Source organism: Aotus nancymaae, unplaced genomic scaffold (assembly GCF_030222135.1).
Source record: "Aotus nancymaae isolate 86718 unplaced genomic scaffold, 86718_ANA_hifiasm-v0.15.2.pri h1tg000006l, whole genome shotgun sequence".
NCBI classification, from domain to species: Eukaryota; Metazoa; Chordata; class Mammalia; order Primates; family Aotidae; genus Aotus; species Aotus nancymaae.
The window spans coordinates 61,905,830-61,932,618 of NW_026988417.1; the positions used below are offsets into that span (position 1 = coordinate 61,905,830).

The 26,789-nt window shown below is 33.9% G+C and overlaps 1 protein-coding gene and 1 pseudogene across 2 annotated transcripts in view; both read right to left on the reverse strand.

The window, feature by feature from the left end:
- UBA6 (ubiquitin like modifier activating enzyme 6) overlaps window positions 1-26,789 on the reverse strand; it is a 74,526-nt gene that overhangs the window by 23,535 nt on the left and 24,202 nt on the right. For both annotated transcript variants that reach the window (XM_012473422.2, XM_012473423.2), the window contains exons 6-17: window positions 26,369-26,480; window positions 22,960-23,040; window positions 18,851-18,973; window positions 16,659-16,782; window positions 12,513-12,616; window positions 11,207-11,269; window positions 10,450-10,526; window positions 9,521-9,587; window positions 6,208-6,351; window positions 4,492-4,559; window positions 3,393-3,471; window positions 2,035-2,115 (exon numbers count right to left, since the gene is read on the reverse strand). In XM_012473422.2, coding sequence (XP_012328845.2) covers window positions 2,035-2,115; window positions 3,393-3,471; window positions 4,492-4,559; window positions 6,208-6,351; window positions 9,521-9,587; window positions 10,450-10,526; window positions 11,207-11,269; window positions 12,513-12,616; window positions 16,659-16,782; window positions 18,851-18,973; window positions 22,960-23,040; window positions 26,369-26,480 — 1,123 coding nt within the window. The remainder of the gene's footprint in view (window positions 1-2,034; window positions 2,116-3,392; window positions 3,472-4,491; window positions 4,560-6,207; window positions 6,352-9,520; window positions 9,588-10,449; window positions 10,527-11,206; window positions 11,270-12,512; window positions 12,617-16,658; window positions 16,783-18,850; window positions 18,974-22,959; window positions 23,041-26,368; window positions 26,481-26,789) is intronic.
- On the reverse strand, window positions 19,332-21,695 carry LOC105731580 (securin-like; annotated as a pseudogene).

A 26,789-nucleotide genomic window follows, 5' to 3' on the forward strand; every position in this document is an offset into this window, starting at 1 on the left:
GACCTTGCAAATCCACTCTCTTTCATTAAAAAAAGATATCTTTCTGCACCACATTCTGGGTATTTATATTTACCTTTGATTTGTCCATTCTCACCTCAGTTATATTTGAATCTTAATATTAGTGATTATACAGAAATTCTTACTTGGCTTGCTGTAAAACTTTCAGTCTCTTTTTTCCTGTTTCTAGTCCTCTTTATCTCTAATCGCTTTTAACTTTAAAGTTTGTTCTATTTTCTGTAAAGTTTTCTATTATTGGTAGCACTTCTATTACCTATAATTCTTAGGAGACTAATTCTTTTATTTGCCATAGCTGATTCTTGAAGTGGTTCCCTTTCTAGGGAATAGTAATTTTTAAATTTGAATTGTGTTTAATGAAGGCTGATTTTTCTGCATAATCCTGAGTGTGCTATTATCATCATGATACAGTTTTACATTTGCTTTAAAGGTCTGGAAGTTTTAGTAGATCTAAATTTGTTATATTACTTTCTCTGCTTAAAGTTTTTACACGATATAATTTTGGACCCCAGATCTGGGTGTGGCACATGCTGTGAGTTTCAATTTCTCATTTGTGACTTCAGTTTTTACTTAAGGTTTTGGACAGACATTCAAGACAGAAACACTTGTAAATGGCTTTCAACTCAGGATTTGTTCTTCTCTCTTGGTTCCTAGCATCTGGGAATTTCTCTTTTCAGCTTGGCTACATATGTAAACACTTTAAAAAAAGTATAAACTCTTTCACTGCAAATATAATTTACAATGAAAGATTAAATACAGAATTTCCCTTTATCAAACTCTTTCAACCTGCCTAAATTATTTCAAACAGGAACAGATATTCTAAGTTATATATTCTGTTTGAAGGACATTCCCAAGGCCCTTTGAAAGATGATTAACCCTAAAGAAATTGCCTACATTTACTAAGATTTTTAAAAATACTATTGCCCATGCTGCATAACCAGTATGGGCCCTCTAAGACAAAGATCTGGTTGGTGAATAACAGTGAAAAAAATAAAAGGTATTTATCTAAGGACTTAAAAAAAATGTATACAGTAAGTCTATGTGTTTGCAGTAGTACAGAAGCCTGTCCACATTAACTTACCTTGTTTTGTTATCTGAAGTCAGTAGGTTTCTTCACTACAGTTCTTTTCCTGACCTTTATATGCTAATGTGCATCATGAATTTCCAAGGAGTTAAAGTATTCAGGTGATTCCTAAACTGATGTAACCAAAGACTTTTTTCTTTTTATATCCCTTTCAAAATCACCAGAAATAATAGTGGTTTGTGGAGCAGTATTTAGGACATGTTAATATAAACATGGAACATCTGCCTGTAACTATGATATAATGAATGCTCTTTCGAATTGGAATAAAAAGCCCAGTTTAATAAACTATAAAAGGTGAACTATCATATAAATTTTAGCTATTTAATTAGTCTTCTGTTAGTCACCATGATAAATCTATGAACTCACTAATGGAAGCTAGTTTACATCCTTAAAGGCAAAACAAGCACCAGTGAAATAAATTTCTATTTAAATATATGACATGGCTTGCAATTAACTCACATTTAGAGTCTTAAGAATTTAAATTTTACACTGTATTTTTCCTACTACTTTTAATATTCACTAATTGAAACTACAACTGAGTACTCTGCAACTCTGTGATGTTAGCTTCAGTTATCTTAAAGATTTAACAATTAATAAACACTATCTAAAAGAAGTAACAACATATTTTATATTTTGCAAAGCCCTTTCACATTTGATCTTCACAATAATGTTATGAGGTAAGTAGCACAAATGCCAGTTTCACAGTAGTAGAGAAGAAAACTGAGGAAAGAATTAATTTGCTACAAAAGAAAGAGAAGTAATTTGCTATAAGGTAACTTAAGTTTCGAAAAGTGGTCAGAAGGGCATGAGAATCAATTTTTAGTTCAATGCTCTATTTGCAAAAATTGATACTTCAGATTTATGTAGTCGAATATAGCTGAAAAAAGGGCAACAACAGAAATATAAACTTTTAACTCTCAAGGATTGATTCTTACCATTCCTTTCTCTTTGCTTGTACCAACACCAAGTAAAGCAAAATTTTTTAACATTTCACAGCCTATAGCTCCACATCCTACCTATGGAAGAGAAAAACGGTATATATCAGATTAAAATAACTTGATCATTTGTGACTCATTTTACTTTGAAATATTTAACAGGTTTATTTTACCACTGTGTTTCAAAGAAAAAAAAAAAGTATAAACCCAGTAAGGAAAAACATAATTTTATAATTTCTTTAAACAGAACACATTAAAAAATTCCAAATATATGTCAAACATTGAGCCACTTATGCAAGATTGAAATAAACACAATATAATGTTAGTACATTTTAATAAAAATGATTCCTCCCTTTTGGTTATTTCTCAAAACTCATTTGCTGCATAAAACTATTCTAAGACTTCTATTATCTAAAATTAATAATACTAGATTCCATATGCATGTAAAAAGCTCAGTAATAGCTCATTTTCAAAACATTATTTTAAAGATGATTAGTAAGAATCAGCAGTAATTTTCAGGGCTAATTATAATAACAATAAATGGCAGGAAGAGGAGTTTTATGTTATTGGGGAAAATTTCCCTGCCAATGCACTAAGGCAATTAAGAAACACAGATAGGCTGGGTGTGGTGGCTCACGCCTGTAATCCCAGCACTTCGGGAGGCTGAGGTGGGCAGATCACAAGGTCAGGAGTTCAAGACCAGCCTGGCCAATATAGTGAAACCCCATCTCTATTGAAAATACAAAAATCAGTCATGTGTGGTGGTGCGTGCCTGTAGTTCCAGCTACTCAGGAAGCTGAGGGAAAACAATCGCTTGAACCCAGAGGCGGAGGTTGCAGTGAGTGGAGATCATGCCACTGCACTCCAGCCTGGGAAAGAGAGAGAGAATCTGTCTCAAAAAAAAAAAAAAAAAAATTAAAAAAAAAATACAGAATACACTTATATATTCCTTCATTTAATGAGTAAAAAATTTAAAAAACCTACAAATTCTCAAACATATTGCTAGAATATAATCCAATGTTCAAAATTATCATACTCATCCTTTTACTTTAAATATATTAGTTAGACCAGAGGACTGAAAACTTTTTCTGCAAAGGGCCAGACAGCAAATAATTTCAGCTCTACAGGCCATATGGTCTCAGAAAGTACTTACTCTGTATTTATTTTTTAGGTTGGTTACACTGTATATCATCTATAATGATATACGGTATAGGAAAATAATCTAGGAAACCAACATTTTAGCATTTTTAAATTCACTTGTACTTTACACACTTAGATTCAAATTTGTTTTAATAAACTTAATGATATATGATAGCAGTTTGAACATACTACTTATTCCCATGATTATTCATACTTACTAAGAAGATATTTAAATTTTGCAGTTTCTGACACAAAGTGTCTCCAATGCAGGCTCTTAAGGCATCATATCTATCTCCTCTGAAAAAAATAACATATACCAAAAAAACAGAAAAGAATAAAAAACATTAAAATTAGTTTCATTGTCATTAATACCAATTTAACGTTGTACTTTAAAATGGAATATTCTTTAAAAGTTTCCCCTAATCAATCTGATGAACTATCTTAATTGAAAAAGAAAAGCCCCCATAAAGAAATCCAGTTTTCCTTTTTCCACTTGACTTAATAGTCTAAATACAAATAAGTGAAAGTGACTTTGGTTTGTCTAGAAAAAAAATTTTCCTAAGCCAGAGATTTTTAAGCAAAGTTCTTAGAAAAATCTATGGATGGGCTTTGGAGCTGATAACCCATTTAAAATCAAAGGCAGAAATTTGGGTTATGTTTATTTTAGGGAGAAATTATTCTAAACTTTTCATTCTCAAAAAGACTTATGACCCAAAAAAGTAAAGAATGACTTATATGGCCGGGCGCGGTGGCTCAAGCCTGTAATTCCAGCACTTTGGGAGGCCGAGGCGGGTGGATCATGAGGTCAAGAGATCGAGACCATCCTGGTCAACATGGTGAAACTCCGTCTCTACTAATACAAAAAATTAGCTGGGGATGGTGGCGCGTGCCTGTAATCCCAGCTACTCAAGAGGCTGAGGCAGGAGAATTGCCTGAACCCAGGAGGTAGAGGTTGCGGTGAGCCGAGATCGCGCCATCGCACTCTAGTCTGGGTAACGAGCGAAACTTCGTCTCAAAAAAATAAAAAAGAATGACTTATATAAATAAAGACTGAATGTAGCAGTTTTTTTCCATCTAACATCATTAAGGTATTTTAAATGCTAACTATTCTCATCGCATAGAATTTAAAACTTTGTATTCACTATCAGTTAGTAAAGAGATATGACATTATTATGACACTTAACTCCTAAATAGAGAAAAAACAGCTACATAAGTGATTTAGGAGAAAAGACATATAAAACAAAGCTATGTTTAGATGAAACGTAAAAAAAAAATCGATTTGCCTCTTATAAAAAGCAAGAGAAATTTCATTATTACCGTGGGAGAAATTCTTCACATTCAGGTTTGCCTAGTGATTCGACAATATCGGCTGCTTCAAGATATAACTTAAAGTAGAAGATTAAAAACATAATTATTATATATGAAACTTAAATTACTATAAAAAGAAGTTCCTTTATAGTTATTTAATAATCATTAAGGAAAAAGTGATTAAAATCTGGCAATTCAGAGTAAAATATTTAAAAATATAATTAAAAATATGTAATATACATTATTATATTCTCTCATTAAAATAATTGTAAAACCTGAGGTGACCATTAAAATATATAATTTGATTCATGTCACTAAACATGATGTATTCTAATTTTAAACCAAAGGAAATTTCACCTCCAAATCTATTTTTCATAACTACACAAAAGCTTTGGAAGCCCCCATTCAATTTCAGCTATATTTGTACAAGAAATTTATTACTTTTTGAGAAGAAAGTACTTACTCTGTATTTATTTTTTAGCTTGGATACACTGTATGTCATCTATAGTTATACACAATATAGAAAAATAATCTAGGAAACCAAAATTTCAGCATTTTAAAAAATACCAAAGATAATTAGCTTAAGTTAATGAAGAACAAAATTGAATCTTACTCTCATTTTCATTTAATTAACTTGTGTGGCTAAATTTGAACACAATAAAATGGTTATTTATTTTATTATAACATAGAATCTATATTAACAATTAATTTTTATTATTTCTCATGATGTCAACACAGTCATATTTGTTTTTTTTTGTTTTGTTTTGTTTTTGAGACAGAGTCTCACTCTGTCGCCCAGACTGGAGTGCAGTGGTATGATCTCTGCTCACTGCAACCTCCGCCTCCTGGGTGTAAGGGATTATCCTGCCTCAGCATCCCAAGTAGCTGGGATTAAAGGAGTGTGCCACCACACCCGGTTAATTCTTCATATTTTTAGTAGAAATGGAGTTTCACTGTGTTAGCCAGGATGGTCTCAATCTCCTGACCTCATGATCCGCCAGCTTCAGCCTCTCAAAGTGCTGTGATTACAAGCCTGAGCCACTGTGCTCTGCCTAAGTTATCTTTAAAGCAGACTTTTTAGTAAAGTACTTGGATTCTGTGTTAACATAAAGAATTCAGCAGCAAAATAGAATTACGTGAGTACCTTTCAAAATATAAAAAAATGATAAATGTTTATGGTATTTCAACAGAGAAATGGCCTGGAGGCAGTATCTTTTCATACCTTGTGCCAATTATTTCTTCAGGTAAAATAAATGGGGGTTTTTATTCCATCTTGTGATGTTCATACCCCATGCAACTCTAAAACCTGTACCACTCCCATGTTCTCCACTTTTGTAAGTTTATACCTAGAAAGGGAACCTGAAGATTCACGATAGTAAAAGTAAAAGATTCCATGGAACAAATTCAAGAGTATTGAGAGCCTGAGAATGCTAAGCTTATGGTACTGGAGAACAATTACTGATAAGGATAGAATATTCATTCCTTTACTATCACAACTAAGGGAAATACATCTGAGAAGGCAACTTCAGGCTTATCTCAATAGCCCTAAAATATCATCTTGTTAATTTCAATCACAGAATCAAATGTTGGAGGCACACTGCTTGCATCTTTTTCATGCATCAAAAAGTATTTTAGGGTTGCTTTTCTAATATATTAATACTACATTGTAATACATAACACATTCATTTCATGAGTAAAGAAATCGACCTTAAAAACAGAACTAACCCACTGGCACAAAGGAGAAAATTTTCCTGTCACAGCTTTCAATACTTCTTGGCTGGCAACACCTCCTACTGCTGCAGCAAGTGGGGATAAAAAGCCTTGAGCAGTCCAAGAGAGCCAATGCACAATGTCAGCATTTACATCAGGCTAAAACAAAAGCCATAAAAGACAATTACATTAACAGCATTTACACAGTACACTTAAAATTTTAATGACTAAATGTTAGAATTAGAACTTCGAAAAAAGCTATTCAATTCCCCTACTAAATAGCTCTAAAAATGTCACAATTTCATGAAGACAGACTCATTTGCATGTTACTTAAGTAGTGTCTTCCTTTACTACTGCCTGCCCATTTTTGTTTTTGGACTCTATACGTCACTCTAGGGCATCATTTATAATTAACTCAAATATCTTCCATTTATAGTTTTTGTCAAAGAACAGTTCTGTGATGCCAGTCAGTCATATTTACAAATAAACAGTTTTTAAAAAAGTTTGTTAATAAAAACTACTCTGAGAAAATCCTGAACTAAGATAAATGAAAATAAAATGATCTTAAAAATGATGAGCTATCAGTTTGTGTTGGAAGTTGTAAATAAAAACTGCAATGAATAACGACACAATACATTGTTAGAGCTAATGTTTTCAATTACACTGAAAGTTATGTTTCTTAAAATAGAATATTTTAAAGGAAATATTGGAAAACTGAATTTTAGATCTATTGTTTTAGCATAATTTCTTATACATGACAAAGATCTTTTCATAAGCTCTGTTTTCTCTTTCTCTTCCTATTCTTTAAACATCAGTAATCTTAATTTTAACCCTAAACTTCAAGTTGGCCTAATTAATCTTCTGAAATCCTATGTAAAAGAACAGTTCTTATACATGTAGGAGGGGAAAGAGAAGAGTTCTTATTACACTTTCAAAGATATTTGTGATACAAAATGGTTACTATTTACTCACTCATCCACCCCTCCATTTCAATTTCCTATATCTCATTATTTACAACTATTGAGCACTAACCTCAACCAAGATCAATTACATTTTAAATTCTGCAGTTTTTGAATGCGGATATTGTTGGTGGTGATAACATTAAAATAATGATAAGAATGATAATAACAGTATTAATGAGTGCTTACCATACCAGGTTGTGTATTAAGTCCTTACATAATCTTCAAAGTAATCCTTATAAATATAATTTCTATTATACAAGTAAGAAAACTGAAACACTGAAAAATTAAGTAACATATTCAAGATTTTATAGCTAGTAAATGGTGAAGTCCGGATTTGAATCCAAAAAGTTCAATTTTATAGGTTTATTCTCACCATTAGGTTATGCAACCTCCCAGGATTCTTTATTTTTTTAGTAAACAAACATCTAAATTTTGGGAATTTTTGGTTATCCTAGGATAACAACAGCAGCCTATATCTAAATTTCCCTACATAATCTCCAAAACACATGCATAACCACAAGAAGAGAAATAAAACACTAACAAGGCTTCAGTATTACTAGAAAACAGAATATTATAAATTTCAAATTACTTGTAAGTAGAAAGACAGATTGCAAACTCCAACAGAGCTATCTCTGGATTTCACAATGCTACAATCTTGGACAGAGAGCAGAAAATATGAAGAGATCACAGAAGAGAGTGAAAGGTCTAATGGTAACAAAGCACAGTCCTAAGAAAAAGAAAGTCCCACACTAAGTACAGAAAATACTGATGAGAGGTATAAAACTGGCGTCTCAACCTTCAAAGAATGTCATCCTGGGAGAGCAAGATGTAAACAAAAGAGGGGAGACATCCTTTGAGAGAGAATGCTAAAGAGAGAAATGGTAAAGATTTGGTAAAAATCAAAGAGACCTAGAAAACACACTCAAATCTCTCCACCACAAAAGAGTCATCCATTAAAAGCTCCTTTTCAGTATCCTAAGAGAAGAAAGTGCTACAAAATTAGGAATCTAAAAAGCACCTAAAACCCTTACCCTGTACAAAAAGAAAGCACAAAAATGACTTACTATACAAAGCTAATGTAAGAAGAAAACAGAAAACTAGAATCAAAACATTTCAGTTACTGAAAATCTACACCCCCACAACTAACTAAAAGTCAAAGGTAATTTAAGAGAATAAATTATACATTCTTAACAAGCACTTGGCAATGTTGGGGGGGGAAAATCCTTAAATCAGGACTAAGAACAGAAATGATCTATTCTACTCTTCCAGAAAAGGAAAGTAATACTTAAATAAAACAACATCTGAATCCACATATCACAATGAGCTTATGGTGTATGTGGGAAACTTTACTAAATAATCAACTCTGAAATATAACCTGGTAAAACTATTAGATAAGATGAAGATGAAACACACAGTATTTCTTCATAGCAGTGTGAGTGAGAATGGACTAATACACTTCCCTCTCATTTTTATAAAATAAAACCAAAAATTATAGAATCTTCAAATAATTGCACAAACATCACCATGTTTATAGCTGCTTAAATAAAACTGTTGACTAGCAGGCACTGGCATCATAACACAAAAAAACATTTTCTCGGTGACATGTTTAAATCTAAATCTGATATGCAAAATGTGATAAAGAAATGTGAATGTGGCTGGGTGCGGTGGCTCACGCCTATAATCCCAGCACTTTGGGAGGCCGAGACGGGTGGATCACAAGGTCAAGAGATCAAGACCATCCTGGTCAACATGGTGAAACCCCGTCTCTACTAAAAATACAAAAATTAGCTGGGCATGGTGGCACATGCCTGTAGTCCCAGCTACTCGGGAGGCTGAGGCAGGAGAATTGCTTGAACCCAGGAGACGGAGGTTGCGGTGAGTGCACTCCAGCCTGGGTAACGAGAGTGAAACTCCTTCTCAAAAAAAAAAAAAGAAAGAAAAAAAAAAAAGAAATGTGAATGTATAGTGCATAAAACAAGTGACTTGTAAGAAAGCTAACATATAAGTTTTAGTGTGTTAACAAATCACGTAAACCAGAACAGAATAATAAATAATAATAATACTAACAATAAAACAGCAGCAGCAGTGAATAGTAATTACTATATGTTACATGGCATTTCTAAGTACTTTATAAAATTAAATCATTTAATGTTCACAATAACCCTATGAAGACAGGTTAACTCTATTTTATAGATTTATAAACTAAAACAGAACAAAGTGAAAAAGGTTGTCTAATGCCACAGAGTAGCAAAGCTGGATGTGAAGGATAAAAGAATCCTAACATATAGAGAAGATATAAGGGAATACTAATATAATACACTTATGTATTAACAAATATTCTGACAGCCATAACTTTCAATATTCACCTTCTCTTCCAAGGTTTCACTTATAGATGTTGCTAGTTTCAGCAGTTCTTCTGAATCTTTTTGGCATCTATAACTCAAAACAAGAAAATCTAACTTTAATTTTCTCAACTGCCACAAACAGTAGGACATACTCAAAATTAAAATTTATGAAATATATAAAAGAGTGTGGGATTTTGCCAACAGGTAGCACAAAATGTTTTACCGATTTAAAGATGACTGGCTTATAAATACATTACTTCAAAATCATACTCATATCAGTATATAAATAAGATTTAGTCTTTTTTTTTTTTTTGAGACAGTCTCACTCTGTCACTCAGGCTGTAGTGCAGTGGTGCAATCTTGGCTCACTGCAACCTCTGCCTCCTGGGTTCAAGTGATCAGTGTCTTAACCTCCCAAGTAGCTGCGATTACAGGCGCATGGCACCACGCCCAGTAATTTAGTTTGTGTTTTTAGTTTGCCATGTTAGCCAGGCTGATCTCGAACTCCTGGCCTCAAGTGATCCACCCGCCTCAGCCTCCTGAAGTCCTGGGATTACAGATATGAGCCACCACACCCAACCCCAAGATTTAATCCCAAATATAAAAAGCAAAAACCTTCTGCAATAGCACTCTTAGTACTGACTTAATAGGGTATAAAGTTAAAAAACAAAAATTACCATGGGTTAATAATTCAGTAATTCTCAGAAATTTTTTGTTTTAAAAAGCTTTACTTTTTAGGAAATTTCACATTTAGTATGATTCCACTTTTATAAACTGATTTCTCTACTCCCAGCAGGAAAAGGACCAGAGAGTCATAATAAATGTTTACACAGCTTGGCATATCTATTGGTACTGTAATTACAAAGGGCATAGTTACTTTTTAAATTATAATTTCTGAATTACTACTTTTATAAAAAGGAAAATGGATATTTTTAAACATAAAACATTACCCAACATTTGGCTTGCGATTGTATTTCTCCTGAAACTGGTCCAAGGCAAGCATAGCTGTATGAATCTCTAAAGGTGCCTATTGAAAACATTAACAATTGACCAATATTTACTGAGTGCTTATACATCCTAGGTACTGTGCTAAACACTTTTAAAACATTATTTAACCATCACAACAAATACATTAGCTTAATATTATTATTAACTCTACCTAACAAATAAGAAAGCTGAAGCTTAGAGAAGATAAATGACTTAAACTCAAGGCCATAAAGGTAAATGATCTAATCCCCTTTCCTTATTAAAATTTATGAATTTGGAAACTGTTAGTTCTTTATCACAAATACATTTACTGCTACAAAATTACATCCACTGATTTTTTTTTAAATAGAATATATATATACTCAAAGCTTTTTTTGGTAAGAAATATGTACTATGTAAAAGGATATGATTCAGAAAATCTCTTAATAAGATCATCTTTGTGCAAGTTATTGAAATTTTCTTTTAATTATCAAAATTGGAAAATCATTATAAAAGTGAAACTTTTTCCTATTATTTTAACATTTTTTTCTATGATACAAATTCCTATTTTTAATCCTCGGGAGTCAACTGCAGATACATGAGTATAACCTCTATCATACTCATATAATAAGGCCCACAACAAGATATCTACATGGTTATTCCATTTTAACTTTATAATCACTCATTAATTCTCATCTCCGATTCTGCTGCCTCTCTCAAACCTGCAAAGTGTTTATTTACCTCAGGTTTGCTAAAATCCACAATAAGGCACTTTGGATGTTTTATCTGCCTCTCCAGTGGTTCCTGACAGGAGAAAAAAAAATCATTACTTCAGAGTGAATAAGTGATTTTTTGATAAAATATACTGTTATATGTCAATGCACTAAAAGCTAGGGTACTCACCCAGAGGTCTGAGCTGACATGTTTAACTGAAATATAAATTAGCTACAAGTCTTATGACCACACTTCAAAAAAAAAAAAAGTTAAATGCATCAAAACAACCAGCTCCGCATAGTAAATTTGGGAACAATTAGTAAAAACATTTGCATATTTAAAAAAAGTACTATTTTAATCTAAAAGCGACCATATTTTTCTGATACCAGGTTATCAAGACTGATTAAAATCTTCTGTTCTTTGTAAAGAACACAAAGGCAAAACAAACAAAAACCTCCAAAACAACCCCAAAACAGCCACCCAATCTAAAATTGAGACATATCCAATTAAAAGTTGGAGACAAAGCACAAAGAGATATGCAGAAGCACATCTGACTAGATATGTTATTTTAATTTACTGTTTTATTCTAACATTGGCTTGAACAAAACCTTATAAACAACTAGAGTTGTTAACAGTTCTGGAAAAGGAAAGGCAATTAAGTTAAAATCTTGAGAACTTATAAGAAAAAACAATGATGTGTTAGCTTATCCTGAGAAGGAGCCCAAGGACTTAAGTAGCAGGTGATACCTTAGCTCCTCGACACTAGTAGTGTCTAGTTTCTCTCTGTTCAGGTATTTATATTTTCCTTTCAATGACAATAGTTTTTAGAAATTATTTTACATTCTCAACATGTATACTGTTTTGAAATTTATAAAATTAAATTTAAAAACCAGGATTAACAAGTATAATTTAAATAATTCCATTTTAGAAAATAATACAGCAAAACAACTCTTCCTAAATCTTGAAAATATATTAGTTTTATTTCTTGTTTTAGAAAGTAAATTGTAATAAGTATGATCAACTCATTGATGATTCACAAAGGTATAGTTCCTTTCAGTACTTCAAGTCAGTACCAAACCTTTTTATCTCAACTATATGTACATGGTATTCTGGCTATAAAAAATGTGCAAGTTTTTTGTTAATATCTATTTTATCCATTTATTTCATTAGATTAATTCCATTTCCCTCGAAGCTGGTACAAATGAAAAAAGAGAAAAAAAAATTCTGTTCCACCTTTAAACTGTTTGGTTAACTGAATAGTTATTTTATTCCTTTGTTTCTTCTGCCTTCTTTTTCTGTAAAGAAATATTTTTTAAGCAGAAAAAATACTTACAAAGCAAAATATTTTAGGAGTCTTAACTTGGACAGCTATGCCTCCATGTAAATATGGTTCCAGTTCTGTAGTGTCACCAATACTAAAAGAAAATGGCGATATCACTAGAAAAAAAATTTTTTTAATCATTACAAAGGGATACAGATATTTAAATTTAAACTCTTATTGTCATAAAAATATTACATCACAGCTGGGCATGGCGGCTCACACCTGTAATCCCAGCACTTTGGGAGGCCGAGGCAGGCAGATCACGAGGTCAAGATTTTGAGACCATCCTGGCCAACATGGTGAAACCCAGTCTCTACTAAAAATACAAAAATTAGTTGGGTGTGGTGGCAGGCACCTGTAATCCTAGCTACTTGGGAGGCTGAGGCAGGAGAATAGCTTGAACCCGGGAGGCAGAGGTTGCAGTGAGCCAAGATCGTTGCCACTGCACTACAGCCTGAAGACAGAGTGAGACTGTCTCAAAAAAAAAAAAATTATTAATTCTCCCTAATTTAAAAAATTAAAAAGATTCCAGCATAGTGAGTTTTTTTTGTTTGTTTTAATGAAGAGCTGGGAGGAGGGTGGGGAACTAGACAGTATTTTTTCCAATGTTAACTCTAGGACTTAAAAATAACCAAGAAAACTTAGAGAAAAAGAATAATGAGGGGTACTCATTATTAGTTATTAAAATATATCATAGGCTGGGAACAGTGGCTCACGCCTATAATCCCAATACTTTGGGAGGCTGAGGCAGGTGGATCACCTGAGGTCTAGAGTTCAAGACCAATCTGACCAACATAGAGAAACCCCATCTCTACTAAAAATACAAAAATTAGCTTGGTGTGGTGGTGCATGCCTGTTAATCCCAGCTACTCAGGAGGCTGAGGCAGGAGAATTGCTGGAATCCAGGAGGCGGAGGTTGTGATGAGCCAAGATCGTGGCATTGCACTCCACCCTGGGCAACAAGAATAAAACTCCATTGCAAAAAAAAAAAAAAATATATATATATACACACACACATCATAAAGCTTCAATTATATAATAATTACCTATCATAATAATTAATATAATATGGTACTGGTTAATGAACAGACAACTGGAATATATTAGAGAATTCAGAAACATACCCAAGTACACAAAGGACACAATCAAGGTGGTACCTCAATCAGTAAGGAAAAGATAAGGCTATTCAATAAATCTTTTAGAGAAAAAAGACATCTGGAAAAATACTATTGCAAATGGATAAAAGTTTTAAATGTCAAAAAGACAGGAAAAATTTCTTAGATAAAAGTATGGGAGAAAATTCCTTTAAAACCTAGGAGTAAGAAAAGCTTTTCTAAGCAACGCTCTAAATAAAAACCATAAAACAAAAGATTGAAAATTTGATTATAAAAACATAAAAAAGAAAACTGCATGACAAAAACTCATCATAAGCAACATCAAAAGATAAATGCCAAACCAGGAAAATATTATGCTCTGTCTGGGCATAATGTTCATGTGCCTGTAGTCCCAGTTATTCAGGAGGCCAAGGCAGCAGGATCACTTGAACCCAGGAAGCTGTAGTGTGCCAAAATGCACCTGTGAATAGCCACTGCACTCCAGCCTGGGTAACATTGTGAGATCCTCATTTCTTAAAAAGAAAAAATATGGGCTAAGAACATTTTCATCTATACTATGACATATTAAGTAGCCATAAAAAAAAGTTTAAAGGAAAAAAAAGATGTTCTCCAATTACTAATGAAAAAAGATCACAAATTTATTTTGTTTAATAAAAAGGCAAAGGACAGCACCATGTATAATGTGCTTCCTTCTGCATTAAAAACAAATATACTATAAACTAAGAATAGTGGTTACCTGTGGTAGTGAAAGAGAACTACGAAGGTAAAATCAAGTTTGGGCAGAAAACTTTCTGAACCATTTGCTTTTTCAAAAAATAAAGTTAAAAAAATCAAGTAAACCCACCTCTTTACTTAATATATAATATAGGCATATATATATTATATAATCTGTAATATGTACTATATATACATGTATATATAATAAATATATAAAATAGAATGGTCAGCAGAGTGAACACCAAACTTAGCTGCTGTTACCTCTGGAGAGGAAAAGAATTCTGAAGTAGGACTCATTTTTAACCATGTTTACACATATACACATACATACATATATATCTAGAATAAGTATGTATTATTTGAGCTATTTCATAATATTTTTTGGCTGGATATGAGGTTTTTTTTTGACCTTCATGCCTGTAATCCCAACACTCTGGGCAGCCAAGGTGAGAGGATCACTTAAGCCCTGGATTCCAGACCAGCCTGGGCAACATAGGGAGATCTTGTCTCTACAAAAATAAAAAAACTTAGCCGGGAGTGGTGGCACATGCCTGTGATCTCAGCTACTTGGGAGGCTGAAGTGGGAGGATCACTTGGGCCCAGGAGGTCAAGGCTGCAGTGAGCCATGATCATGTCACTCACTCTAGCCTGGGCAGCAGAGCAAGACGCTATCTCAAAAAAAACAAAAAAACAAAACAACCTTTCTAATGCTATTACTTTAGAGCAGTAAGTAGCAATTTATAAATGTTAAGCAAAAAAAAGATTTATAACAGCCACTCTATTTAAACTTATTCATCCCTCCCTCCAAAGAAATTTTGACACAAAATGTGGGTTTTCTTTCTCTTTATTTCCTGACATGCAGTGGCTCCTCTTTATACAGGCAGCCTCATAATCTGATCCATCACCACAGTTCACCACAACATGGACCCCAAAATTGTAATCCTAAATGATTAATTTTCATAAAATAGACATATTCTTTAATATTTATGATTTGAACCTGTATTTAGAATTGATGTAGTTGGAAAACAAAATCAAACAGTTTTGTTACAAAACATGGACCCCAACTTACAAATAATAATCCTAAATGATTAATTTTCATAAAAACAAACATATTCTTTAATATCTATTATCTGAACCTGTGTTTAAAATAATTACATGTAGTTGAGAAACAAAATCAAATAATTTTGCTACCAAAAATACTTAAATATAGTTTCAAAGTTGTTTATCTATAAACAGTTTGTAACAAGAATTGATTTTTCCCTCTCCTGAGGATATATTTTGTATCATTTAAAAAAAAGAAATTCCATTTACTGTCTATAAACTAAATACATAATTATATTTTCAAATGCCCTAAAGATAAAACTGAATCAATTTCCCCTAAATATGTGTAAGCATGCCATATAGTTATGGGTTGTCTAGTACTGTCTTTGACTCTTTTAAACAAGGTTGAAGGAAAAACACAAATTATGCAGATTAATGCTGCTATAAATTCATTATCTTCAACTTCAAATGGGCCCTATATGATGCCTGACATCTTTCCATTTTTAAGAATGTCTACTTCTTTCCTGGTTTTGGCACCTTTCATTTTCTGTGGGCAATGATTTCACATTAGTCCAATGAAAAAAGACTCCTTAAACTTCTTGCCAACAAACCAACAAACTTGCCTGTAGTCACAACATTCATCCATTTTATTCAAGTCACTGAACAAGAACATATATCCAACCAATATCTAGACATCTTCATTTAAATATTTCATTGCCACCTGATTTAACAACGCTAAACTAAACTCTTTATCTTATCTCCAAAACCTACTCCCTTTCTTGCATTCCTTAGGTGACTATGTTGACCAACCATGTAGAAGAAATCTTCACTCACCTATAGTATGTGATAAAGTTTCCTCCGAAATATCTTAAGATTAAAACTTCTGAGTTCAATTCTCCCTGCCAGCCCTGCTGTATTAGATTTCTTGTAGTTCCTTTAGTTCTGTCTTGCATCTGAGCCTTTTCTGTTTGTCTCTCGATAAATAATTTCTTTTCAACACCTTTCTAAGCCAATGCAACCTTCACATTTTAATCAAGACACCCTGTCCCACTGCTGCTGTCCCAAAACTGGGTAGGTTTCTTTGCTAAGTTTGGAGTTCCCAGAATACCTATATTCTCTCAATATCATCACAGTTTAACAATGTCTTCACTTGGATTGAGTATTTTGAGGCCAAGAGCTTCAGATCATGTCTCTGTAAGTTGACGTTCTGTTCCCAACACTAAGTATAGTGTCTGAACTATACATGTGCTGAATAAGTATAAATGAACAAAACACATTAACTTACCAGTTATTTGTTGTATAGATCCATTTAAACCTGTCATTCCATTAATTTCTCGAAATGTTAGGAATTGTCCTGTCTCAAGTTTGTGAGGATGATTTTCAAGACAAGTGACAATGCCAGGATTTGCCTAAAAATAAGAGTAACTTATTAAAAAAGAAGTTAATGTATTCTTTTTGTACAAATTCAAATGTTAAGCAAAAATGAGAAAGTTACCATAAAATCCTCAAAGCCAAAATTCCAAGCTATTATTCTGTTAATAAAACAAGCCTTTAAAAATCTATCACAAAATAATGATTAAATTATTACTATTTTTTAAATGAATGCTGAAAATGTAATTTCTATGTTTGGTAGGAGATGGGTCAAAGATTCCACAGAAATTATCAAATATTTCACAGATTCAAAAATTACTGTAACTTATAAAAAACATTCCAAGTTACCTAACAGTTTTAAACTTTGGAAAAAACTGTAGGCATAAATGATAAAAGCCTAACATTTAAGATCAAAGAATAAAAACAAGAAGGAGAAAAATTTTAAAGATAGGAATCTGGTAGTTTATGGCTTGCACAACACTTTAAAGAAATATTGTGTAGCTTATCAGCTTATTTCCTATAGTATTAACAGCAATGCAATAAGAATCCATACCATCTTTCGGAATTTATTCTGTGTGTTATTCTCAGGGACAAACTAAAACCAACTAGAGAAGGCAAAAGGTTAGCTAGGCACTAATATGCCTGAAAGAGTAACTCAGGTAGAATAATAAACCACTCTGGACTCAGAAAGATACATAGACTTTTCAATACATGTTTCTTTTTTTTGAGACAGAGTCTTGCTCTGTCACCCAGGCTGGAGTGCAGTGGCTCGATCTCAGCTCAATGCAACCTCTGCCTGCCGGTTTCAAGTGATTCTCCTGCCTCAGCCTCTTGAGTAGCTGGGACTATAGGCGCATGCCACTATGCCTGGCTAATTTTTTTATTTTTAGTAGAGACTGGGTTTCACCATGCTGACCATGCATGCTGGTCTCAAACTCCTGACCTTGTGATCTGCCTGCCTCGGCCTCCCAAACTGCTGGGATTACAGGCATGAGACACTGTAAAATTTATGTGGCCATAAATTTTTCTTAAAAAGGCATGAGAGAGACAGTACTGGGTCTCTATCACCATGAGATTACACTGGATTTAAAAATAAAGTGTCAAGACAGAAGTACAAATTACAAATAGTATATGTTAAAGTATATTATCATTCCTTTGTTTTGGCTTCTTTTGGACTTTAACATAAGCTGATTACAAAGAGTACAAATAAAGTAAATTATTTAGGCGAAAGGATATTAAAAGGGGATCATAATGACTTCTGCAGTTCTTTTATGGAATAAAAAATTGAACTTTTGCATGATCAAGAGTATGGTTAGAAAATTCAGACTTTTGGATTTGAAGGTTAATCAAAACTTTCTACATCTTCTAAATAATGCTTTAGAAATATAACAAATTAGAAATTCTTTTCTCTAATATGAATTAAGCATGTCTTTTAGAGTGTTAGGTTAGATGACTAACAACATAATGCATCCACTATCTGATACAATAAACAGTTCAGTAAATACTGAATCACAATCATGACTCATAGGAGGTAACATAGAATACAATTAAAATTTATGACAAGCAAATGTTGCTGTATCAAGTGTTATTATTTTTTATTAATTTTTGAGATGGGGTCTCACTCTGTCACCCAGGCTGGAGAGCAGAAGCATGAGCGTGGCTCACTGCAACGTCCACCTCTCTGGTTTAAGCCATCTACCCATCTCAGCCTCCTACCTGAGACCACAGGTACACACCACCATGTCCAGCTAATTTTTTGTATTTTTGGTAAGACACGAGGTTTCACCATGTGGCCCAGGCTGGTCTCAAACTCCTGAGCTCAAGTGATCTGCCGCCATCAACCTCTGAAAGTGCTGGGATTGTAGGCATGAGCCACCGTGCCTGGCCCTATCATGTATTATTTGTTAGAGGAAATTCAAATATTTTTAACAATATTCCAATTTTAATATAATGCAGTCAACAAATTAGCTAAATATTCCCTTATTATCTTAAAACACTGTAAAACAAATTTTGCACACTGTAATACTGTGCTAATACCTACCACCTTTTTGAAAACAGCATTCACATTAACAAAATTTATTTTTAAAGTCATTAATATAATCATACTTGCGTTATGTTTGAAATGAAAATTTCTTTTGGTTCTTCTCCTGTTGTATCTAAAACTTCAAATTCATCGCCGAAATCACAAAACAACCTTGACCAAATTCCATGTACATCTGCACTGATAAACTGTAAAATGGCAAAAACAAGTTCAAGCTTATTTATGTAAAGAAGAAAAAAACTACCTCTACTATCTTAGGCCATTTCATGACAACTGCATTTATAATTAAGTACACCCTACAGAATACAAAGTAAATCATAAACAGGATAAACTGATGTAGACTGGTTTAGGAATCAAAGATTTTCAGTACTTTTACTAAAGACTTCTAGTATAACAAAATTAGACGCAATGTCAGCATATCATTTTTATAAATTTTATGATTTTTAAATAACAAAAATTCTGTGATTTTTAAATTTTGTGCTTGTCACAAAATTCAAGCACAACATAAAAGAAATAGATACTTTGGTTTAATAGTCTAGCAGTGAATTCTTACTTGTTATTTTAGGAGACAGGAATGAAGTGCTCATTTACCAAAAGCAGCAGAGTTAATGGAAAACAAAATAGAGCTAAAAGCTGAGAGCAGCATCTACACAAAAAGAGCTAAAAAACTGACATCGCAAATCAAAGCCATGAAAGGTAAACTGTTAAGTTCTTAAATCATAAATGTTTTATTAAAAGCCAATTATTCTAACACATGGATTGTCTCTATTCTGAGAATTTGTAAAGATATTATTTTTGTGCTTAAAGCTATTTTTAGAGCTACTGCTAATAAAGAGAAATCTTTATTCTGTAATGCATCCAATCTTGCATAAAATAATGTTTTTCTAATAAAATTAAGCATATTGATATTACGGTATAAGAACATGTTAAAATAATTTATAATCCCAATAATATGAAGTAGTGATATGGATAACAGAGACACCTCCTATTTGATCATATATTGACTTTACTGATCAAAATAGGTACATAGAGCATTTTTTCAAGCCATAAAACTGAGCAGAAACTTAGAAGCTTTTTTTAAAAGTTTAAAGTATATGTATTACATAAAAAAAATTTTGTAATACCTCTGTGCCCTATTGTAAATTCACTGGGTATTCTGTCTTAATCCCATGCATAAATTGTAAACCACAGCATGAATCCTTTACAGAGTATAAATATGCTATGTAAATACCACAATCCAAAAATGTTCAACACACCTCATCATAAATTATGATTTTGGCTTAGTGCCTAACTCAAAGAAACAAATAGCTTTTTCCTTTTTCCAGTGGAACAACCCCCACAACAAAGGAGATGAAGTTAGTAACGAATTCAATTACAAGCGAAAAACTGATTTTTTTCCCATCTGAACCTCCTCCCAATGTCACTATGCACCTAATTATGCTGGAGAAAAATCTAGGAGTCATTCTTGATCACTCACTCTTTCCTTCACAATTCACATTCATCTATCTACAAATTCTGTTAGGTCCTCTCCCCATCTCCCTGCAACTTTTTTTCATCAAAGGATACCTCAAATTCAATGACTTCTGATTATCTCTATTCCTAACTCTTGTCTAAGATACCAGCATCTCTTTTTTTTTCTGTTAAAGAATGTTTTATTAATACAAACTCTAAAGCACTAAAAAATTTAAATATCAATGTCATAGCAAACAGGTGGCAATTCAACATCCAGGGTCAACAGAATGCTTGAAGGAGACTGCAACAGATTGGATTCACGTGGTGGAGAGGGCATCTTCACAGGTGAAGGGGGGCCCAGCTGAAACAGCTTTTTAAGGTCTCTCTCCTTGTCAAGGATCATAAGAGGCACTCAACTCAAGGGTAGGTGTGCAATCTGGTGCTCTTCAGGCAGGTCAAAACTCTAAAGTCTAGAGAATTGAAGGGAAAGAATTTTTCTATTTCTGGATAGGCATCATCTGAGGCAGGAACAGAGCTTTTTGCTTTAACAGTCTTCCCAGTCATCTTTTTGGCAGAAAAGCTTGGCTGTTTTTGATTGAGAGGTCCACTGGTCTTTACTGCCTTTTCTGTAGCTCTGTTGACAGTTCCCAAAACCTTTCTAGTAGGTTTAGGTAAGGCTGGTGGAGCATCAAACGTTCTGCCAAAACGTAGTGTTGCAACTTGAGATCTCCCATTTAAGGCTTTGACTGAAGGTCCAGACCCCAGCTTCAGCCCATCCTTAGCAGCCACACAAGTGCCTGTTTCTCCATTTTCCTTATCAACATAGATCAGAGAAGCCATTCTGGATTATCACCACTCTCAACAGCCACCTTCCTCTGAGATTGCGATCAACCGACGCCATCAGCATCTCTTAGCTGGACTACTGCAATAGCTGATAACTGGTCTAGCTGCCTCTACTCTACTCTTATAATCCAACAGTTCTATTTAGTTATCTTTCATGACCCCTTCATATTCTTAAAAATTATTAAGGACCCAAAGAGCTTTTGTTTATGTGAGTTATACTTATCAATATTCACCGTGTTAGAAATTAAAACTGAGAGAAATTTAAATCACAATATACACATTCCATCGTCAGAGCAAGGATATTACCACATATTATATAGACTCGGGAAAACTCCACTATGCCCCCTAAGAGAATCAGAATGAAAAAGCTGACTAACATCTTAGTAATATGAAAACAGTTTGGGCAGAACCCCACTGAAAGGGTCTCAGGGATTCTTAGTGTCCCTGGACCACACTTTGAAAACTACAACTATAGTCTTTTCTCCATACAGCAAGCCATAGCGATACTTTAAAAATATAAAATAGCATGGGGAGAAATGCCAGATATAGGTGAAGGGGAGGAAGGCAGCAAATCACACTGCCACGTATGCACCTATGCAACAATCTTGCATGTTGTTCACATGTACCCCAAAACCTAAAATGCAATAAAAAAAAAAATAAGAAAAAATAAAATAAAAAAAATATATATATATAAAACAGATCAAAACTTATGGGCCTAAAAACTCAAACGTTTTCAAAGATCTTATAACATATGGCCCCCAACCTACTTCTCCCAAACTAATCTTCTGATATATTTTACTCCTACTATCCTCTCTCCTCTTTACCTAACTCTGTTTTGGTCCTGCTTGCCTCTTATTGTTCCTCAAAACCACCAACCTGATTTTCACACTTGCAAATGTTTACACTTGCTGATTCCCCTGTTTTGAATGCTTTTCCCCTGATCTTTAATAGCCTGTTCTTTCTCATATTCAGAGCTCTATTCAAACGTTGTCTTGGAAGACTTCTCTAACCTTGTAATCTAAGAGAACCAAAACTGGCCCCTCTCCTTACATCATGCAGCTATCATTCTCTATTTTTCTTTACTCAGATTTTTTTTTCATCATAGGGCTTGCAACAATTAGAAACACATTATGTATTTGTTTTCTTGTATACTGTACATCTTCCCTAGCAGAAGGTAATTTTCATGAGTAAGAAAACTTGTTTGTCTCTATTCACTAATGTATTTCTAGTGGCTAAAACTGTCTCCAGTACATATTTAATAAATATTCATCGAATGAACCACTGAACCTCTAGAAAATCACCATCATAACAACATTTAAAATTAGAGGTTGGGCACAATGGCTCACACCTGTAATCTCAGCACTTTGGGAGGCCAAGGCAGGCAGATCATGAGGTCAAGAGATCGAGACCATCCTGGCCAACATGGTGAAACCCTGCCTCTACTAAAAATACAAAAAATTAGCCAGGCGTGGTGGTGGGCACCTGTATAATTTCAGCTACTTAGGAGGCTGAGACAGGAGAATAGCTTGAACCCAGGAGGCAGAGGTTGCGGTGAGCCGAGATCATGTCACTGCACTCCAGCCTGAGCGACAGAGTGAGACTCCGTATCGAAAAAAAATTAGATGATGATTTCAATGTTTATCATCCTTTCCACTCCTGACCTTAATTATTCCTTAGTTTTGGCAATCTGTTTATAAACCAAACTTAGATCCTAATTTTAAAAATAGGAAATGAATATTCCAAAATTAATGAAAAAAACTTATTGTGATTATCCTATGTAAAAAGCTTCTTAGATAACCCATTAATAAGTTAAAAATTCTAGTAGTGAAAGTGTTCTTCCTTTGGTTAACAACATGTCATTACCATATAATACAATTACCTTAATTGGAGGGCACTGAGAACGGCAAAAGTCATTGATCATCTTCTGCAATGAAAGTTCCATCTCAGTCAATACTACACACTGTTGAGAAAAAAACAAATTAAAAACTAGAAAATACATGATTATTTTGGTAATATAAAATAATCAGAAGCATGTCAGTTTGCATTGTGCTAAAGACACATCATTATCCTCATTAAAATGTTCTAATCCTATGGAATTCTATTCCAAGGTTAATACCTTCACAGAAGTACAGAAAACAAAAGTAAAAATAACATATACAGGTGAAAATATGCACACATGAAACCTGATAACCATCACAGGCTTTCCAGTTAGAAACAAACCTTAACATCTTATGTGGTATTTATAGACTCTAAGTGATTAGATTTGTTTCATCTATTACTGCCACACAAATACTTACCTAGCTACCAGAGTATTACTTTCATGCTAGCTCAAAAACCTGACAACATTTTTAAGAGACACATTAGTTGGCTACTATAACATGTCCATCTATGGATTTAGTTTTTTAATTCTAGCTTGCAATATGGTATGCTTCCTGTAGGGAGACATTCCTCCATGGGTCTCTCAGTCTATGCATGTCTCACAAGGTATGCTATGAATGCAAGGCCCTTACCGCTCTTTACTTAGGACCATTTCTCAGAATTACATTTGCTGTGTAAAAACTTGAGGGATTAGGTAAGGTCTTCCCCGGAAACAAAGAGAAGTCTTAGCTTGCTTTAAAACAGTCAGTTTCCCAAGCTCAGTAATTTTCTCTAAAGCAACCTACTACATATGCAGGTATTCCCTGACCCCTCTGCCTTGTGCTAGAGGCACTTGGGGGCAGAGGGGGGAGGAAGAAAATGCAATATAATGCTATTTTTTATTATGCACTGAGTAATAAACTTCTGGGTCTCTGATCCAGGAATTTCATATTTCCTGCATCTGTGAAACAGTAACAGGATAATTAGTTTGCAAATAATAAAAAATCAAACACTAGACCCAACACATATTGAATCTGATTTGTGTTTCATCAATGTTAGAAAATATTCCACCATAATTTATTTGAATATTGCCCTTTTCTACTGCTTCCTAACTAGAAATCCAATCTCATAAATTGGACTTTTCATTTAAGCTCTCATTTATTTTAACTTGTCCATATTTTTTCTTATTTCTTTTTTGGGGGTTTCTCTTTTTGAGACAGTCTTGCTCTGTCTCCCAGGCTGGAATACAGTGGCATGATCTGGGCTCATTACAACCTCTGCTTCCCAGGTTCAAGCGATCCTCCTGCCTCAGTGTCCCAAGTAACTGGTATTACAGGTGCAGGCCACCACTCCCAGTGGGGTTTCGCCATGCTGGCCAGGCTGGCCTCAAACTCCTGACCTCAGGTTTTCTACCTGCCTTGGCCTCCAAAGTGCTGGGATATTTTCTCTTATTTCTATGTGGTATAGTTTTGGTAATTTCTCAGGTCTATCTTTCAATTCACTAATACTTATTCCAGCTGTATCTATTGACTATCCACTGAATTTTAATTTTTAAGACTTTATGTTCGTTTTCATAAGTTATACTTCATTCTTTATCACTTCTGCCTGGTCTTTTTCAACAGAGTCTTATTTGTATATTATATATTTAATCCCTTCTTTTGAGATTTAGTTTTGAAGATCCGTATTTTATAATCTTTCTTAAATAATTATATTCTCTTAAATTCTTGGAGGTAGGCCAGGCATGGTGGCTCACACCTGTAATCCCCAGCCTGGCCAACATGGTGAAACCCCACCTCTACTAAAAATACAAAAATTAGCTGGGCATGGTGGTGCATGCCTGTGATCCCAGCTACTAGGGAGACTGAGGTAGGAGAATTGCTTGAACCCAGGAGGCAGAGTTTGCAGTAAACCCAGACTGTGCCCACTGCACTCCAGCCTGGGAGACACAATGAGACTCCATCTCAAAAAAAAATAATAATAAAAAATAAAATAAAAAATTCTTGGAGGTTTAATAGCTTGTTATATTCACTAACTCTTGGTCATACTGAACTGCTTTTTCCCATCTTGTTATTTTGTACTTTTAACTCAAAGGGACTTTATATATTAGAATACACTGTAACTTAGTTGAGGGTATATTTCTCTAGATTTGTTTAGTTTTGTTTTTGTCTGGCACTCTAGGGTATGGCCATTACAGTACTACTTTCTACATTAAGTTCTCAGTTCAGGAATTTCCAGATCACAAAAGATTATAAAGTTTAATCTCTAAACCCATGTGACAGCAGGCCTATGGTTATGAATTCCCCAGGAAAACTTTTACTTTTCATCCAGAACTCAAGAGAAAACAGACAAGCTTCTTGTTCTGATCAGAAAAGATTGTTCTTGTCTACCCTTTCACTGAGGCCATGGCTCTCCGATGCTCCAGCTTTATGAAGAAGGGGAGGTCTCAATTCCATTTCTCTAATTTATGTAGTTCTAAATCTTCTGTTTCTATGTGAACATTAATTCCCAAGAATTTTGCTTACTGTGACACGCAACTTCTGTCACTGAGAGTAACAGTTCACTGGTCTTTTAGCTAACTGTTCATTTGAGGCTCCTGAGCATTTTCCTTAGATTATTTTGAGTTCAGATAATCATTGAAAAGGAATTGTGTTTAGATATGCTAGGTGTTTTACACCAGGATGAATTTTAAGTTATCTATTCCAGAATAGAAGTTTAAACTCAATTCTAAATGGGTAACAGCATAATTTACTCACAGAAAAAAAAAATCAAGGTCAACCTAGTCACTTTTATAATACCCAAGGTCCTGGGAATTTTTTTGTTGTTATTTAAGGAATTGTTACCTATAATAGATTGAACTATTGATCCACGTATTTTTACTCCCCTGTAATTATACTGCTTCCCCATGGCTTTAGGAAGAGTACTTTTTTGCTTCTTGACTTTAGGCTTGATAATGTGACTTGCTTTGGCCAGCAGGATGTTAACAGACGTAACAAAAACAGAGGCATGAAATGTGCATGTGTGGCTGGACTTGACCTTCTGTTTCCGCTACTACAATAAGAGCATGACGTAGATAGCCTCCTGCTCCCAGAAGAGAGAGACAAGGAGCAGAACCCAAACTCTGAAATTTAATCCAAGCTGAGTTCAGCCTAGAAACCCCAACTGACATGCAGGTGCTATAAATCAGAGTTTGGGGTAGTTTTTAATGCATATTACTGAGAAAAGAGCCAACTGATATAACTACTTGGTAGTAGTTATTAGGTCCCTTCCTTAAAACGGAGAATTTGAAAGGTTTTATTCTAGTATATCTTCTACCTTGAAATGTTTTTGTTCTGTTTCTCAATACACTAGGTTAAACTAGTTAAGCATATTAACACTTAACAATTTTGCCTTGGAATCTGTCAGTAACATTTAATACAAAATGGAGTACTAACCTGGTATTTATCTAAAAAGGAGAGATCTGTGGTCTCATTGAAAGGAACAGAAGATGATGTGACATGAACATATGGATTCAGTTCTGCAATATGTTTAAGTACAGCTTCAGCCCTAAAAAAGTAAATAAATAAATAAATAAACCTTTACTGTTGTTTCATTCAACATATTCAAATCTCTTAAATTTAGACACTGTAATGCCATCAGAGGAACCTGACATGTTACAAAATTTCAGTGGAAACTTACCTTGTAGAAGAAAGAAACCAAGACTTACTTGTCTTTACAGATAACTACATAGTTGTGAAATGATATACTATCATATTCCATAGTAAACCACACAATCTCAAAGTGTACCCTAAAAGTTCCAAGCTCCAGGTTCCTTAACTTTCTTAATAATTTAGCAATACTAAAGTCCTTCTTTAA